Source organism: Pseudorasbora parva, chromosome 2 (assembly GCF_024679245.1).
Source record: "Pseudorasbora parva isolate DD20220531a chromosome 2, ASM2467924v1, whole genome shotgun sequence".
In the NCBI taxonomy this organism is placed as follows: domain Eukaryota; kingdom Metazoa; phylum Chordata; class Actinopteri; order Cypriniformes; family Gobionidae; genus Pseudorasbora; species Pseudorasbora parva.
In genome coordinates, this window is record NC_090173.1 from 31,587,450 (window position 1) to 31,607,507 (window position 20,058).

Below are 20,058 nucleotides of genomic sequence, written 5' to 3' on the forward strand. Positions count from 1 at the left end.
ACAACTTCTTCATGTCTGTGTCAGTCTCCTAGTCTGTTGATGTAGTAAATACATGATGGCTTACCATTGGACGATGCTGTTCACATAAGCATCAATGTATTGAGTATGCGTGTGATGCTGATACAAGATCAAAGATTGACTCGGACGTGAAGATGATGATGAATAAAGTGGTTGTTTGTTTTTTGAATACAAAAAGTATTCTCATTGCTTCATAACATTAAGGTTCAACCACTGGAGTCACATGGATGATATTAACAATGTTTTTACTACCTTTCAAGACCTTGATAGTGTTCATTAAATAGCAGTCTAAGGAGAGGTAAGAGCTCTCAGATATCACAAAAATATCTTAGTGTTCAGAAGATGAACAAAGGTCTTAAAAGTTGGGAACGACACGAGGGTGAGTTATTAATGACAGAATTTTCATTTTTTTGGTGAACTATCCCTTTAAGGGGCAATGGGAAATCAACTGAAAAGTTTACTTTACCTCAGCATATGCCTCCATATCTTCCAAAAACTGACCCAAAAGTGTGGTTGAGAAGGCCAAATCTGCCACCCAAAACTGCTCCAGACTCTGTAACCAGCCTAGAAAGAGGGATCAGGGAGGTTAGACAGGTTATTTTCCAAAAAGAGGAAATTAAACTAAATATAAAATAAATCCTACCAGACACTTGTTGAGTAAGAGACTGTTTCTGTGTGTGATCTATATGCCAACCTACTAAGATATCCACAGTGTCCTGGAAAACAAAAACAAATGTTGAATGTACACATTTGTTCCTTTTAGATTTTAGGACTAAAGTTAAGACTGCTTGTCCTTCTTACTCTAAAGTTGGTGCTGAATATGTGTGGATAACAACGGGCCACCAGCAAAATACACTTTACACTCTGGCACAACAGTTCTGGTGTGTCCAAGTTCTCCAAGATAGACTGAAGGCTGCTCATCACCAGCTGAATGACAAAAGGGTAAAACTTTTCAGCCACAGAAAGAGATTATCCCCTGGTTTCACAGTCCTTGATTAAAATGCATGTTTGAGCTGTTTTAACTAAAAGCAACATGTACTGACATGACATTTTTTGTCAGTGTCATTGTTTTGTCTTAAAGGGGGGGTGAAATGCTGTTTCATGCATACTGATCTTTTTACACTGTTAAAGACTTGGATTCCCATCCTAAACATAGACAAAGTTTCAAAAGTTAAGGTGGACATTTGATGGGAGTATTTCTTTGTCAAAAATGCTACTTCCGGTTAGTCATAAGTTTCGGCAAGTTTTTTGAGATCATGCGTCCCCTTTGACGTTAACGGGGGCGGAATTTCCTTGTATGGGCCGTACGGACAATTCTACCGGAAGCGCGTGAGAGAGAGAGAGGGAGAGAGCGAAAGTAACAGGCTACGCCCATCAAAGCGCTGGCTTGTAGGATGCTAAACAGGTGATGTGCACATAATGTCACCAAAAAAGTGCGTTTTTGGTTGCCAGACCAAGACAGTCCTGCACAGATTCCCCAAAACCCCGCGTTAAGGCAACAGTGGATGGAATTTGCTTTTCCGGATTAGCAACTGAGTTGCGCAAAGGTTTATGTCTGTTCACTGCATTTTGGTGCCGACTGTTTCATAAACAAGGCCCAGCTCGACGCCGGATTTTCCGATCGCCTAATGCTGAAGGATGGAGCAGTCCCAATGATAAAGGTCCCAACGTTAGAACTGCAGGCGGTGAGTAAGACTGATTCAAATGTCTGTGTTTTTTATCAAGTAGCCCAAACATGATCACGTATAGTTAATTGATCAATGGAGCATGCGATGTGTAGTGCGTGTACATTTGTTTAGCTGGCCACTATATGTGTAATTTTATGTTTGAGTATTGTAAAAGCACTCCAAACAACAATACACAAAGAGTGGGTGAACTAAATAAGCGCGCGGTTTCATTCAAATGTGCTACTATTCCATGTCTTTCTATGTAAACACTAGCCTGCCGTGCAAAACCAGTCCGCTTACTACAATTGTCTACACAAACCACGCGTAAACACACACACGTTGTAACACTCGCACTTGACATGGTGTTCTAAAAACGTGACGGTAAAGTTAAAATAAAGTAAATTTAAATCATGGAATAACGGTTTTATAGTAGTCTAGCAAGGTGATTATTCTCTTGTTGCCTGTGAAAAACTTCAATTAGGTATTTATTTGTTCGTTCAAGTATAAATATGTAAATAACACAAGCCGCTAAGCATATTATATAGTTAGTGTATAACTTGTACCACATAGAGACGTCCTGCTCTAGTCGTTTTTGCTGCTGCTCCTGTTCAACTGCAGCCTCTGGGTCTGATTCCGGATCATAGATGTATGGCTGTATCTGATTAAAAGCCTTTTTTTTAAATTTTGAATAAAGTTTTTTCCCGCTGTTAGGGATGACACAGCTTTACAACGCACTGAACACAATAACAGCGGCGCGCACTGAAACTGAGTGTTTCACCCCCCCTTTAAGTAATGTTTTTCTCCAACGGATGTTTTTAAAAGTTACTTAAATAGTCTAATTGAATTAAGTCCTAATCCTGGATTAATCTAAACCCTGTATGTGAAACCAGGCCTATAAATATAATCCAAGAAAAACCTGAGCTGAATAAATACCTGCATTACAGCTGAAAAAGCCTTCTTCTCCCCTGCTGTTTCAAGTGCTTTGTGCACTGCCACCAGGTACAGTAGCTTCACCTCATCCTTTGTGGACAGACTGAACTTGAGGAACATCCACTTGAAGATCCTCTCAGCTTCATAACTGAGGGCGGCACAGAGCAATCCCAGACAGCAGGCAGCCTCCTGCCTGAGCTCCTGCAGGAGCTTACTACTATAAGGCCAAACAGAAATGCATAGAATCTTGTGATAGGTATTGTATGGGTTTATTTTTCAATAATGACCAGCTGACCATACATTATATTGCAATACCCCAAGTTTAAATTATTTTATGATGTGATTTTATTATGTGAGAAAACAGTGTAAGGGATTTGCTGCTAAGGGCAACAGCAAAATATACACCTCATTGGTCAGTTTACAAAAATATCAGAGAGCAAAATGTTTTGATGAATGAAGAGAAATGAGAATCAAGTAAGTCATGTTAAATGCTAGGGATGTCCCGATCCGATCACGTGATCGGAAATCAGGCCCGAACACGTGATTTCGTGCTCGATCGGAATCGGACGTTACATCCCGATCAGGACTCAGATATATATGTATATTCTGGGGTGAGGTGAGCAGGGGTGCTGTGTAAAAAGTTCGCACTTGCACCGCGGTTCATCTCACATCTGATGACGCATCAATAATATGGGTTGTAACTTGAAAATAATGCTTTATGTACGTTTCTGTAGATGGATACACGTGCTGGCTCCTCAGTGATACATTACAACAGTGCTCATAAAATAAAAACGTGGGCTAAATGGTCTATCTGTGTAAACTTTGTTCAATGCATGCGAGTGCTGACGTATGTTCGAATATGAGCAGTCATTTTCACAGTCATCCCCCGGGTATATTCGCCAGAAGACGTGTATTAGAACGCGCGCGCGCGCTGATCTGTCTCTGTGAATCATCCGAAAGCGCGCACTTGTCTCACAGCGTGCAAATATTAGGTTCTCGTTCAAGTCTTGCGCTTAAACGGACCAACTCACACAAGAATTATGTCAACATGTCCATCTTGATGAGTATCCAAGCAGACATAGTCCGTATATGCCTTAAGGGCAGTCGAGAAAGATGACGCAGAGCCTTCCATTAGGTCTTAAAGGGGCAGTACTGCTGTCTGTTTAATGTCAAACAAAAGATAATGAATCACTCACTGCTCTTGATTGAATAGCTTTTGTAAGGATTGGTCTTTAATTTAAACAGTTAAATATGCAGCTATTTTACATTTGATTAGCCTACTTTATTAAATGTCTCTACCTAAAAACTAATGTTAGACCTATAAAAACCTGAAAAGCATTGTTAATTACACTTCAATCAAATTACACTTGAAATATTTTTTCCCCAAAGTTAGTTTATGTCATTGTAGGTAGTTATCATCACGATGATTTCATTTCAAGTGTTCGTTTTTTAAATTAGTTTAGTTTTAGTTAGTTATTTGTTGCTATAAAAACAGCTGTGTGATGTCATGATTGACAGCTGAGATCGACGTCTTCTCTGAGTGCAATTGTCACTGAGGCACTAACGGACTTTTTTCGGGATTTTTGGGAGCAGATTATTTAATTTAATTTCCATAACAGTTTATTTCACACCAACATAATTAATTTTTCTGCATCTGTGAGTATGGGTGTGCTTTTTGATATCGCCATTGTACTTCCTGCTCTGCGCAACTCCGGTCCCGGACTTTTTTATATTTACTGTTGCACTAAAATCCAAAAGTGAAGAATTTATGTTATTTATTACTTGATTGTTCAAGCTACCTCACAGAAGTGCTCTGTTTGTTAGAGTGGTTGAATGTTAAAATAAGGTGAATAAAATAAAAAATAAGGAACATCCTGGTTCGTTTTTTCGCTCTTCTTTATTCTTTTTTTATATATTTTAGAAGTATCGGATCGGGATTCGGTATCGGCAGATACTCAAAATTAAATGACTCGGACTCGAGGGCAAAAAAACCTGATCGGGACATCCCTATTAAATGCCAGTGTAATGCTCAATTAAATGCATTATAACTAGGATTCAGCATGGTGTTCATAACACTTCATGAACAATGAAGCACTAAATATACCCCCAAGAGAGTGTATTCTGATAACCCCCCCATTGTGTTAAAAATAGGCTGTGTAGTCGAACCTCTCATTCAAAATGTCATTCAGGGTGCTCAAAATGGAATCCAACTGTTTCACCAGGACCTGTAATGCAGGAATACAAAACAATACAGATTAAAAACAGTTTAATTCTAAGGACACATTTAAATCTATTTTTGCATGTAGGATCATACCACTTTATTTTCAGAGTGCACAATGAACTCCCTCATTTGTTTCACAGTGGCCAGTCTGCGTTCTCGGTCATCTTCCCGTGATGCCCTCCGCAGAAGATTGGCCAGACGAGACTCCTCAGAGTGAGCCAACGGTCGGTCTGGAACAAAGAGCGTGATGCTAGAAATTCATCAGCCTTAGTTAATCTGCAAGCAATGTATGAGCACTGAGAGGTGAATATACCCTGTGATTTCCTCATGTCCTTTGTAGCTAAAGCACGGTTTCCATGCTGAAAAGTGGTTATATCAGAAGTCACATCATTGAATCTCAACTCTTGCCCCAGCGACTTCCAACCATGAGTATTTTCAGAGAGGCCTCCATCAGCATCATATTCCCCTAGGAAGCAAGAATACGGTCAGTTCCCATCAGTGAAAGCATAACATTTGTTTGCGGTGTAGTTGTATTTAAAGGGTTAGTTTACACCCAAAATGAATTAATTACCTGTTAATAAATGTCTTTAATTAATTACCTACCCTCATGTCGCTCAAAATCTGCGAGACCTTCATTCATCTTTGTGACATTGTATGTATATTCATACTTTTTTTTTTGTGCAATCTGAGAGCTCTCTGACCCCTCCATAGATAGCTAATTAATAAACACTACCAAGGTCCAGAAAGGTAGTAAACACATCATTAAAACCGCCCATGTGACTCCAGTGGTTCAACCTTTAAAGGGTTACTTCAGCGATTAGCATTTGGCTTTGTATCAGTAGAAACCCTAAAGTGTATTTAAATGACTGTAAAATAAGCAAATATGCTAATTTTTTGAGAAAGGATTTTTGGGTTTTCATGAGCTGTATGCCAAAATCATCAGTATTAGAACAATAACAGACCTGAAATATTTCAGTTGGTGTGCAATTAATCTAAAATATATTAAAGTTTAATTTTTATCATTACATTATGGAAAATATTGAACTATCATAATATGCAATTTTTTTTAGAAGAACCTGTATATAGATCCTCATTTGTGTCTGCGCAGATCGATCGAATGAGGATTCAACCATTCGGTTCGCATCTTAACAAATCAATGTGTCGTGAGGAGCAGCAGGGTTTTTGTGCACGTTGCCTAAGCATGCATTTTTGTTGGTTTGTTTTGCTCTCATAGACTTGTTACCTATTCGCCCCATTATATGACTGGCACACAGCAACGGTTGGAGTTAAAAATCTTAATTTGTGTTCTACTGAAGAAACAGACACACCTACATGTTGGGTACACTGGGGGTAAGCAGATAAACATCTAATTTTCATTTTTGGGTGAACTGACCCTTTAATCAGTTAACTATGGCTAGTGGATGAGCAGAAGAAGCTGTGTGTATACAGGAGTGAGATGTTTCTCAGAGTCTGAGATCGTTTCAAAGAGTCTATTTTTTGCTGTGCTGAATTAATGTGACAGCGCATTGTCCGCATTAGAACAAACATGTATCGATGCAAAAATCTAGTAATTCCACCACAGATGCATATATTGGAAAGTCCACTTCACAGTTTAAAAGTTAGTAATGAATAGATAACAATGCAGAGCAGCACTTGTCCTTTCTTGGGGGTGGAAAAAGTTCTTTAAAACATTGCTTGCATGATTTCTTGTGAAAAGATTTTCTAAAAAACGAAAGAAAAGACGAGTCGTTTGATTTTGTCTATTTTAAGTTCGAATTTAATATGCGTGTTATTTTAAAGGGTTACTTCAGCGATTAGCATATGACTTTGTATCAGTAGAAACCCTGGAGTATATTCAAATGATTGTGCTTTCCCCCCTCATATCCCCCTGAGACAAGAAATTTATGCATTTTATTTCTGGGAAAATTCCTCCTATGACGCAAATTGACGCTATTTGCATCATAGGAGGAATGTTTGGCTAAAGGCTAAAGACTACAGCCAGCAGAGGGAGCCATTTCCGCATGTTTTGAACTCGTGCATGGGGGATGGAGATCACACACTCACAGCTCAGCTCGCAGCTACAGGCACTCATTTAAACAGAGCTATGGTGAGCAATGCAAGTCTTTTAACTTCTCAAATTAAATTCTATGAAAGTTAAGCTTGCAAAGCCATAAACTGACACGCGCCAGACTGAACTCGCGTTGTGAATGTATGCCGCGAGTGTAGTCTCGATTACCTAAGCTCTCATTATGAGAGCTCATTCAGCTCATTTCTCTCACTCCTGCAGTTAGTGCTCAGTGCTGTGATACTCGAGGAGTGACTCACTCATTATATTGAACAGACACGTTCAGTTTTTAATTGTAGTTTCTTCTCCAACTCAGTCACAGTAATCCAGTAGGTGGATTTGAGAATGGCCTCACAGGGGAGCGAAACATTCTGGGAATTGTAGTCTTTCATCCCCATAAGACAAAAATATATTTTCTAGACTTAGAAAAGACAGAAGGCACCAAACTCAAAAAAAATTTCACATTTCTACTACATTGATGACCCAGTTTAAATACAGATTCATCTTCCCAGCGCTGAAGTACCCCTTTAACATAGCCTAGCCTATGTTTCTAAAGTAGGTATAGGCTATATAAATATAAAGTAATGAATTGAATAAAACATTGTTTAAATAGTGCGTTTAAACATGATATCTATAAAAGAGTGTAAAGGCCTACAAAGAGAATTGCAATTCTGACAAGCCATATTTAGTAACAACTAGGGTTGGGTACCAAACTGGGTACTTTTAAGGGTACCGAGCAAATTACGTCGGTACTACCGAGTACCGAGTCGCATTAAATCAATCCATACCAAATTTTGGTACCTGAGAACGCATCTAGTGATTAGGGATGCACCAAAATAAAAATTCTTGGCCGAAACCAAAAACGAGGAAACCAAGGTCGAAAACGGAAAAACAGCTAACCATAGGCCTGTATTTTAAATACTATAAAACAAATATGTTAGAATAAAAAATATAATAATATAAAAAAATGAAAGAAAAATATATTAAAGTGATGTAAAAATTTGCGTTATCCTCACAGCTCATGCAGTGATGGAGCACAGTATTCAAAAACAGAAGCATTAGCTATTCGCGTGAACACTGCACTTGGCTTAATTAAATATTTTCGTTTCGAATCGTTTCGTTTAAAAGTGGACATTTATACGCATATTTCTCATGTGTCTGATGCAAGTAGCCTGCTGAGTTTCGGTTTATTTATGGGATGCGCTCCAGTTCATGAGCAATGAAAGCGATCACTCCGGCGACTTTGTCACGATTATAGTCTGCTATTTGCTTATTATTTAAAAAATAAATCTTTATTAAATTTAAGACACAATTTAAACAAAACGAAAGAATGCTTTCTACAAAACAAAACTTAATATTAAACTAAATATAACCACCAAGATCATTCGGACTCACTCGCATCTTTGCACTTATCATCAGATGAAATGTAAAAATAACATTATAATAGGACTAATCAAACATATGCAAAAAGAAAAAAATAATAATGAGCTGGATTTGATCATTTTGCCGGTGAGCAGTTCATGAGTGCGCCTGCGGATTATTGAGCTGAGTCAAGTCAACTTTATTTATATCGCGCTTTTACAATGCCGATTGTTTCAAGGCAGCTTCACAGTGTTAAACAGGACAATATTGCAACAAAATTTGATTTGGCTGTACAGTCGCTCTGGGAAAACAGCGATGTTATCAGCTTATTTTAATAATGTTAGTTTTAACATGAGTCACACCGGTCCGCTTCGCTCATTACAGGCTCGTTCTCATCAGAACGCCCACGTATTAAAAATGGTCGTGTTTTAATCGGGCTCGAGCTCATAATTACAGTTAATGCACAACGTGCACAGGCTCGGGTAGGGTCTGGCTTGATTTTTTGAGCCCGATCTAAGCTCTAATTGACATGTAAGGTGTCATAGCTGCTCAACCACATATCCGTCGTCTTTGAGAAGCGGCTGCAGAGCAGGGCTCAAATGAGGCCACTTCTGCTGGGTGGTGTATGTGGATATGGCTGCGGAGATTAGTGGTCTGTGCATCTTTAACCTTTTTTTTTTTGTTTTTTTGCACAGCCTGCAGATAGAGTCTCTGTTGGATCCGCTGGTTCATCATTTTCATTTGGTTTAAATCCATAATACTGCCAAATTACAGATGTACTACATCTTTTCTTGGATATTAAGCATATTCGGACATACGGCAGCACTCAAATGCATTGAACAAAGTTTACAAAGAGAGACCGTTTTTCTTTTATTATCGCTGGAGCCAGTAACATGAAGTTTATCCATCAACAGAAACATAAAGCATTATTTTCAAGTTACAACCTATATTATAGATGTGTCATCAGATGTGAGATGAACCACATATGTCCACACAGCAATGTTGCTTTAGACAAGGGATGCGTCTCAATCAGGTCCCTAGTTCAGAAGGGCACTTATCGGGACATAAGTCAATGGGCTGACTCCCTAATCAGTGCTCTGACACCTGAACTAGGAATCTGATTGAGACATACCCAAGAACACAAGTAATAAATTAAATTCGTTCTTTCATGATTTAATTTGAATGATATAAAGCTTAGTTATGCAGAACTTTATTTGACAAAACATGTTTAATTAAATTAAAATACATTAAATGTAATGTTTAATGTCTTCATTTGATTACCAGAACACAACAGCATTTGTTGGGAATCTTTTCATAGAAATTAAATTACAAAGAAAAAAAAATTATATGGTTGTTTTTTTTTAGGGCTGAACGATATGGACAAAATTTAATATCTCGATTTTCATGCCAGATATCTCGATACAATACGATATGACTACATGTTCAGTGAAAACCAAGCATTTCTCACATAAGTACTAAAAAAACAATACATTTAGAGTTTGTAAAATACACACTATTGAAGAGGTAATAATAATCCTTTCCATTATAATTCGACACGTTTTATTCATATCAGATACACATTGTGTAAGTAACTTCAATGTTTACTGTTCTATTCCCAGTTCACCAGCCACTTACTTTTAAGTATTTCGGATGAAGTAGATGAATTCACGTGTTGTAAACATAGAGGTATTAAATCCAACAGATCCGATTCCCTGAACTGTGTTTGCGGCACAAACTCACACGGGGGCGTCCATCGCACATACAGCTCAACTAACACAATCGTTATAAAAGGTGTTTAAACGACAATATACTTCCACTTGCATGTATTTGACAACCGGAATATCAGTTATTTCATGCCATAGCTAACACATTTGTGAATATTCTGAATAAAAAAGGAAAATGACATAAAAGCAGATCATCATTCCTTCAGCGCTGTTGCTGCTGCGGTGTGTCACGTGACCAGCAATGATGCGTCAACATGGAAATGCCTATATCGTTGCTTTTTTCGATAGTAATATCTTGAAAGTTCATATATAGATACGATAACGATATATCGTTCAGCCCTAGTTGTTTTTATGAATTTAATTATTTAAGTAGCTAATAAGGACTGAAACGATTCATCAAGTAACTCGAGTTAATCGAATTTTAAAAATCCTTAAGGCAAAATCATCTGCCTCGACGCTTCGTTTAGTCCATTTAACTACACACGGATGTTGCAGAAAGACTTTTTTGTGTAAGGACTCGGAGTATGCGCGGATTGTGGTTTTGTCCGTGATTCAGGTGGGTAAACATCCAAAAAATGCGGGTGGATGAGAGAAATCATAATGTGTTAATTTTAATAAAGACACAGAACTCATTTCACAGTAAAACACAATGAATGCGTGTCGTTCTTTAACTTTCAATTTCAGCTCATGTCGAGGTCAAAGACCGCATTGCGAGAGAGAGCGGCATCAGCACTGGTAATATCATTTAGTCTCGCTATTTTTAAATGAAGACAACTGTGTGTTGAGCTTCAGGATGCGAAGCTGAACATTTAAGTTTCATTTGCGGCAGTTCACGTGTCAGCTAAGGAGATACGAGCAACTCCAAACACATGAACGCGATGGAGTTTGCAGCTTTGCAAAATGATCACCGTCATTGTGATGTGTGTGAAATCTTTAATGAGACTTTATATACTTAATATCATCTTCGAAATACACCATTAAAATGTTCTCAATGCTAGGCGCAACAAACATCAGAAGCTGTAACGTGTGTGTGTGTGTGTATGTTTGTGATGAGCAGTGCTCGTGCTTTCAGAGCTGTGTGCTTTCATTGAATTGTGTAATTTAAATATCAGACTTTAATCATATTTATAGCTACTAACTTAATAAAACAAGATGTGTTACAATGATGAATGATTAGCTCAAAATGTAGATTTGTGGCCTATGTGTGATGCAGCCTACTTTATCTGAATTAAATATAAACTCATCTCTCGCGTTTGCTCACGCTCCAGCGGTTACTCCTCCATGTGATGTATAGGTTGTTTAGGTTAATGTATAAGTTGTTAGGTTGTGTAGCTAATATGTGACGATAACATCGCGCTTAACACTGAGGATTGAAGTTGTGCCTATCGCGTGCGGGTGGATGGTTTGTTTAGCTGATTCGGTAATGTTAGAGCTGATCCGCGGATCTCTTGTTCTTATTTCAAGTTTCCCTGTCCAATATTTTGTGCTTCTTACAAAAGCCACAAAGCTTTCAGAAGACAGTAAACGGTACCCAAAATGACATCGAAACGGCAGAAGCTCTTACTGTATATTCATGTCGATGTTGTGTTTGTTGTGTGGCGAAAGCTTTTTGAGAGAAATAACATGACAAAGTTCACTTGTGTTTATTCAGAGCTCGCAGATACAAAAAAAAAGTAAACTTAATTTACTTTTAATACATCAAGACATACATTTTTGGTAAAGTTTGACCATTTTTGTACTGAAGTATAAGCTAGGAAAAATACCAAAGTCTCATGAAAAACAAAAACGTATTAACAATTGCAAAGAATTAAAGTAAAAAGCGCTCTATTTATAATCAATCAAGTTGTAGGTCAGTTCAGTATGATACTATAGAAGAACAATGGTACATTAAATAAGAGTAAACTAAACTAAATTTAGGTTGTTAGTTTTTTTTTAAATCTGCATCTCAACTCAAGCTCAGTGCTTTAATGTGCATTTTCAGGAAATAAACATGTAATGTTTGTAACTGTACTTTTAATGCAAAACAATATTAATTGTATGGTTAAATTGCCTTTATAATCTTAGGGTGGGCAATATGACAAATTTAATTCTACAACATAAGTAATATTTCACAACAACCAGTACTTCATATGAGCCGCACCCTGCTCCAGAAAATGTTTTGGACTCTTGGACATATATTTAAACGATCCAGCATAAACAAGAGCATTATATGGTGACAGTATGTGTGCAAGAGACAGTAAGCACGGGTTTATGCAGATGTATTTGGAGGTCATGTTTTGCCATTGGTCCTCAGCATATATTTTTGGATCAGTTTTTTTTTAAAGTTCAAAGTTACTCATATTTTTGCTTGCTCATTGTTTTGCATACAGTAAAGCATGGTTTGGAGAGAAGCATAACGTTTTAAGAGAGTGTATAACCGATGGATTGTTATAAAAATACATTTATAAATTTTTATAAACAATATAATTTTTTTTAATACATTTTCCTTTTTTTGGTTAAAACTAAGAAGAAGAACATAAATTAACCACAAAAGTTTGGCTTGTTAACGTTTTTTTTTTTTTTAATTAGACCTGGAAAGTATATTTTATTGTGGTGGTGATATGAATATTCTATTGATAGTGATTAAAATATTCTGTATAGGGCTGTCAATCGATTAAAATATTTAATTGTGATTAATCGCATATCTGTCATGAGTTAACCTATGATTAATCACAATTTAAACACACATTTATCACTTCTAACGTTAACTGATCAAAGTTGTCGGTTTAAAAAAAAAAAAGTGATCTCTAAATTAGGCTATTATAGACAGTGGACTAAACGCTACTACAGTTAGCCATCTCATTCCAAAATCTTTTTGTGTTAAGTGAACATATCCCTCGCAATCAATTTTTCATAACTCGTCTGTTTGTACTTAATAAACCAATAAAAACATTTGACGCGAGGTCACAGCGTTTGGGTTTGCGCGCTCACAAGGTTAAAACACTGCAAAAAGTAAACAGGCTAAAACACTCGAGGTTTGAACCAGGGCAGACGACAGTATGAAGCATGCATTTCGCTTAAAATGGGCTTACTTTTGGAAATATAGTAGGCTACATACATCTACATTTCAGTGGTAACACATAAGGTGTTGATCGTCTTTCTTTATTATTGTTAGCACTAAAGCGGCGTCTCTTCGGAGCTGTCATTTTCTTAAATGAGCCGCGGCAATGTTTCAAATGAGCTTCTAACGCTAGACAAATTTATTTATTTTCAACGCGATCACCTTGTACCCAAACCATTTCGAAACTAAGGAGCCATTGTTCTCAGATTACAAACAAGCTCCTCGACGGCGCGTTTGTGGGACTCGTGTTTCGCGCTGTGAGGGATTTTAAAAAAGTGATGTGAGTGGAAGGGAGGCGGACGCGCTAGGACAGTGTGTGTGTGTGTGAGAGAGAGAGAGAGAGAGAGGGAGCGCGGCTCGCGGCTGTTATTTCAAATAGCGCAGCATATTTTAAACTAATCGGTTAACCGGTTTCAACCGGCTAATGAGGCTCGGTGGTCGGTCAAGAAAATGTTTAGTTTTCGCCATCCCTACACCTGCCATTAAAATATTTCAATATATGGCTATATGGTGTGCCACACGTAAAAGCCCGTTGCAGCATCTGTGTCTGAAGTTTGTTTTGAGCGCTTATATGCCACCACTCTGGCATAATTACTCTGAGAATTACCCTGGTCTGAACCGCGTCTACTACCGTCTTCCTCCATGTTTGTTTATGTATTGCAGCGTGCATGGGCATGCCGTGGCGTGAGGTGCATCTTTAAGTAAAATTCTGCCGTAAACGCCTTATCTCGGCGTAAGCGATAGAGCCTAATATAAAACGATAGACATTTTCTATCGTCCAGACGATATATTTCGTCATATCGCCCAGCCCTACTTCTAAATGTACAATAAATTAATATGTTACAAGTTTTTAAAACGCTAATCAACATGGGTATTAGGGCTGTCACTTTTTATTCGATATTCGAATATGACATGAAATATCCGTAATCGAACTATAAATAAACTATCCGGTTTTTAAAGTGCCATGTAGCGTAATTTTTTACAGTCGGGTGCGTTTACATGGAGCGCCGTAAACGGTTTAAAAGTCCAATCTGAATGAAAATGTTATTGTTTTGAGATGGGTGAGAATGGATAAACCTTTTCATGAATCGATCAAACGAAACATATCACCATGTAAACGACCTGACCGGATTACTTTTGAGTGTGCGTCCTTATATGATGTACACAGCACGCTTTCACCACTCAAAAGCACGCGCCGTGCTCACATGCACTAAGCATGTTGACAAGAGAGGAAAGTACATTTTTCTGAGGGATAAACTTTTTATTTCGTAAGAATTTATGAAGATAATTTTGGCATAATGACACTGTCCCTAAACCTAGCAAACAATCAACTACTTAAACTGCACCTGACATTAGAAGTATTATTTTTTTCTGAGATGATTAATACAGTTTACAACAAATAAATAGCTTTTATAAAACCGTATAAGTAGGGCCCTATAGACGGTTTCATCGAACGCGCGCGTTGCTACGGTTACGCGCCTGGCCCGAAGTTAACTTCCGGTCTGTGTCTGTTTATTGGTCTGGCTAGTGGATAGTATGGCGCACTACTCAGTAGAAATACATTTTGACGTACTATTCTTGGTTAACATGATATAAATATTAAAAATCAAGCAGAGAGCACATGACAAGTTTCCCAACATTAATCTTATATTATGAAACAAAGAAACATGTTATGCCGACGCATTGCATAATTGAAAGGCGAGTGCGCATTAGGCATGTGCCGATATCAATTTTTCATGTTGCGATTAATTGTTTTATCACGATATACGATATTATCACGATATTGAAATAAGTTGCAAAAAAAAGTGTTGCCATAGCATAACAGCTTTAAGAACTATTTTTGTAAGAACAAAAATAACTGAATGTTTAAATACAATAATGCACCAAAAATATATACAGCTCTGGAAAAAAAATTAAGAGACCCCTCATTGAGAAATCAATGTTAAGTGGTCTCTTGATATTTTTCAGAGCTGTAAAAGTACAATTTTCAAACAGATTAAAGTGCAAAAGAATTAGGCTATAAAGAACAACAGGTAGGCTTACAAATTACAATAAGGTCTCATTATTTAATGCATTAACTAAGATTTTGATTTTAATGTTATTAAAAAGTAACTAAGAAATTAACATAGAATGATTAATTCTTTATAAGTATTTTTCATTGTCAGTTTGGTAATAATGAATTAACATGTTAACTAATGAATAATAAGTATTAAGTATTTGGTGCTGTGATGAACAACATTGAGATTACAAAAACGAATGGCTGTTTTAAAAACTACACACGTTTTTTTATTTGTTTGCTGGTTTCCGGGGTAACCGGCTGCATTCTGCAGTTCATCAGCGCCCTCTGCTGTCACTGAGCGGCACTTCAGCAGCGCGTCTCCTTCACCGGTTCAGTCATGTGCAAACCAAGCGGCAACCTCCAGCGATCTCTCTTGAAGCCAATATGGAAGTAATGTAAACTGCAATTCCTCAACTGGCCACTAGGGACAGGCTCCAGAAGGGAGCAGAATCTCATTGAGCTCCATGTTAAAATTCTCAACTTTAAAGCAGAAAAAAACATGTTTACAGCCTGGTACAAATTGTGGTTTTGGCTTATAAGGCTAATTTTGATCTTCATGACAACTCTGAGGGGGGTGAATTTTTTTATAACTCATTCGTTTACGTTATATAAAGCCTTAAGGTTCTGCATAATTAAGGGCGTGGTTACAAGTGGATAGCCATTTATCCGCCGTCTATAGTTATTGCGTCACCTAAGCGCCGCGCACATCCCGCCTTTTTGCTCATTTTCTGTTATCTGGGAGTGACACGCGATGACTCGCTCACAAGATGGCAACGCCCAGCTCGCCCCTACTTTAAGCTTCAGAACGGCTTATCGGAATCCTATGGGTGACGTCACGGACACTACGTCCATATTTTTTTACAGTCTATGGTGCAAACGCACGTTGGGCTTGTTTATATCTGAGCGCGTTTCCCTTTGACGCAGAATACAGCGGTGTTGAGCATTTATACACGGTTGATGGGCAAAGTATTCTTGAGTGAATTATAAAAAAATTATAAATTGTTAATAAATTATTATTTACGATATTTTAAAGTGCCCACGATAACAATATCGTACATATTCATTATCGTGATAAATCGCATTATCGAAAATCGGCACGTCTAGTGCGCATGCATTTATATAGGCTACTGTGAACCCACCGGTAAAATGATGTTCGTTCAAATCCAGCTCAGACATGACATAAATCTGTAGCTATACTTGTTGTAGCCATTAAACAATGTTTTTTTTCTTTTATGTTTAGGTTTTTCTTTTATGTTTTCTATTTATGTTTAAATATTATAATATTATTTTTAGATTTCATCTGATTATGATAGGATAAGTGCAACGATGCAAGTGGGTCAGAAATGATTTTGGTGGTTATATTTAGTTTAATATTAAGTTTTGTTTTGTAAAAGCCTCTCTTTCGTTTTGTACAAATTGTCTCTTAATTTTAATAAAGGGTTCTTCGGTTAATTACATGTATTTAATAAATAAGAAATAAATAAGTAGACTAGACAGATCAACCGCCACAACACATGTACAATGTCAAAAGATGAGACAACAAGCAATAACAACAAAATGATTTAAAACAAGATTCAGAGCAAATACTTTACATTGTATCTGTAATTTTATACAGAATCAAACTACCTGTGAAATTAGTAACACTTCCGCTGATTTTCCGTAGCATTAGCAAAGAGTCTCAACTGAAGAAAAAAAAAATGCTGCCTGCCAAAACACTCAAGCGCTCACAGCGAGGCATTTTCAGCAGAGCGCCTATCGTTTTCTGCTGGCTAAAACCGCTTTGGTGGACACAGTGTGAATTATCGGATGGAAGGACTTTAAAAAAACCTGAAAAAAAGCATGCACTGGCGCTCTCGGTCATATCTAAGTTAAATCCTCAACAAAACTATCATCGTCCCTTACGTTATTGAACTAATGACATTGAAATCAGCTAAAACGCACTTTTCTTCCTGAACAAGTGCGCACACCCGAGTGTTGCTCACACACACTTTACACTTGCATGGCATACACTGGTTACGAGCGATGTCAAATAACATAGAATAATGATTCAGCATGTTACAATAATTAGCTATATGGCTTGAGTTAATATAGCCTATTCCCCAATGAATTAAACAGTCTGTTATTATACAGAATGAGTGTGAATGGTCTCTCTCTCTCTGTTTATGTGTCTATGCGTGCATACGGAAGAGGTGCAATTTTCAAATAATAATCAAATATTTCCCATTGATCTTCGAATATTATTTTTGCTTGAAATAACCATCCCTAATATATAATAATTAATATATATATATATATATATATATATATATATATATATATATATATATATATATATATATATATATATATATATATATATATATTAATTATTATATATTAGGGATGGTTATTTCAAGCAAAAATAATACTTTTTTTTAACAAAAAAAAAGATGTTAACAATCCAATTTAATTAAATAGGGACTTATTTGCACAAGGAAATGCCGGGACCTTCCAAAAAAAGTATGAAATCACTTTCTGAGGTTACTTTCTCTTTCTATTTCTATAAACAGAAACCTTAACCAGGGAGACACACAAAAGCTAAATCAACCAACCAATCACCCAACCCTCGGATACCGGACCAGCAGAATGACATTTATGTTGAAACCACAATTATGCAGGTGAAAAACACTGGGCAATATAAGCCATCTGATTTAAGCCAGGCTAAACAAAGTGCCAGATAAAGCACACACCTCCTTCTTCGAGTAGGTCTGTGGCAGTGAAGGCATCATTGTGCAGTGGCGGGGTGCCAGGCCGATCAGAGGGCAGAATGTCGAAAAGAACTTCTGAACCACAATCTCTAGAGACACTGCACTTCACACCGTCCTGGCTGGCTGACAGACTGTTGCCTCTGAAAAGCATTCAACATAACATCAGTGACTTCACAGACTAAACTTTTCATGTTTCTAATGTGTTTTTTTGAAGCGTTGAGCTTTGTAGCCAATCACAGACATATCTATTGAGCTTGTGAACACAATGGCCAATTAGACGTGTTTAAATTATTCAGAACCCACTCAGCATCTCAATGAATCCCAGTTTTTTAGAATTTCGGAACCGTTTCTCCAGTCCATAACCAACCCTAGACACAGTTGCAAATCCTTTCATTGTAATACTGTATAAAAAATATTCACAATATCAATTAGAGACACATTGCACTGTTTCATTCATTATAGCAGGAGTCTTTGCAAGAGTGCAGCTTTGTGTACCTCAAGTTAAACTGGAATAATTGTCAGTGTCAGTGATTATAATGGCAGCAATCTATGCTTGCTTTCTGTAGTCTTATAAAATATATATCTTTCTTGTTGCTAACTATACATGGCAAAGTTTCTAGATTGACAACTCTATTTAAATTAATGATTGAATGACAGTGCTAACCATAGTAATGAACAGAACAAAACTATTTGAAACTTTATATAAAAATGTAAAAAGCTAAATAATAGACCTGACACCTTTTCTATGTAATACGTTACTTTGTTGCTCATTTTATTACTAACTTTTCAAAACAGTAATTCAGTGACTTTTTACATATATTATACAGGTTTTCTAAACCTAACAGTTCTAAGCACTGACTGCTTTATAATATGTCCTTATAGTGATTATTTTTTATTTAATAAATAAATAGAAGGTAATATTACAAACTGTTTCTTTACAGTTATTTTGGATTTATTGTTAGTACTGGGCTCACAGTTTACATGGGTAGTGTACTTTTCACTTTGTGTGAATGACATAGATCGTCTGCCCCCACCAAACTTTTTTTTTGCCCCAGAAAAAAAACCCTTCACACTAAACCCATATGACTTTTTTCTGTGGAACACAAAATAATAAATTGCATCAGTCCACTTCACGAAATTCTCGTGTCACGGATCACTCCGGTTTAGTGAACTGCATCAGTTGATTCACTGAAATGATCAATGAACTCAAAACTAATGATTCTATCAAAAATCTCTCATTAACGTTTCTTTCAACCATTTTGGAACTTGAAGGTAAACACAAATTGGGGCTATCATTGTGGCGTGGCGGAGATATTCTTCAAAAATTGAAACAAATGAAAGTGAATGAGTAGATGTCTAAACTTTCCTTTTTAGGTAAACTGTTCCTTTTATAAATCAATACAAATTTATTATTTACAGCATCTTCCAAACATGTAATTGCAAAACCTTCCTAATATGGCATAATGTATTAGCAACAGTACTCACAAGTTAAGCTACTCATTCGATAAAGATAGTCAATACAAGCAGAAATTATAAATCTTTAAGGCTAGTCCTAAAATTGATCTGCATCCGGGACTTATGGACGTCATTTGACAGTCCAGCAGAGATTTCATTTTCCCACATTGTTTCAAAATAGTGCAACTCATTTGAACCAAACTGTGAACGAACATTCAAAACAAATAGTTTCTCTTCAATGTTCATATACTGATTGGACAATGCCTATTTGATTTTAACTAAGACAAGCTGAAGCCTGAATTCAAACAATTAACCAGTTTAAGCTCAAAGTGCAATACACTTGCTGCCAATTCATAAGCTTTCCTGATAAACAGAGGCATACAGAACTCGCTGACATTCAGCCCACGCTCAGTCAGAATGTCCGATTTAAACTACGCAAATGTCTAAATTAAAATGGTTTAAATTAAAACTTTCAAGGTTATACATTATGAATTTGCTGCACAGTCAGGGGTACAAAAAATAATGGCTAGTAAACAGACATGATGAGTTGAAAAGGCGTTAAATCAGTACGGCGCGATAATTATCACGTATGTATGCAGTAACGTTATAACGTTACCTACTACAACACTTGAATCAACTTCTAAAAGGCAAAGTACTAACGTTATGTAGCTTTTGGCTAAACGTGTCAGACCAGACGCGTGTTCTCACAC

At 36.9% G+C, this 20,058-nt stretch overlaps 1 protein-coding gene across 2 annotated transcripts in view; it reads right to left on the reverse strand.

The window, feature by feature from the left end:
• The window catches only part of smg1 (SMG1 nonsense mediated mRNA decay associated PI3K related kinase), a 62,205-nt gene that overhangs the window by 41,473 nt on the left and 674 nt on the right, over nt 1-20,058 (reverse strand). For both annotated transcript variants that reach the window (XM_067415801.1, XM_067415792.1), the window contains exons 2-9: nt 17,876-18,033; nt 5,150-5,302; nt 4,930-5,066; nt 4,782-4,840; nt 2,619-2,832; nt 820-945; nt 662-734; nt 485-582 (exon numbers count right to left, since the gene is read on the reverse strand). In XM_067415801.1, the coding sequence (XP_067271902.1) occupies nt 485-582; nt 662-734; nt 820-945; nt 2,619-2,832; nt 4,782-4,840; nt 4,930-5,066; nt 5,150-5,302; nt 17,876-18,033 (1,018 nt within the window). The remainder of the gene's footprint in view (nt 1-484; nt 583-661; nt 735-819; nt 946-2,618; nt 2,833-4,781; nt 4,841-4,929; nt 5,067-5,149; nt 5,303-17,875; nt 18,034-20,058) is intronic.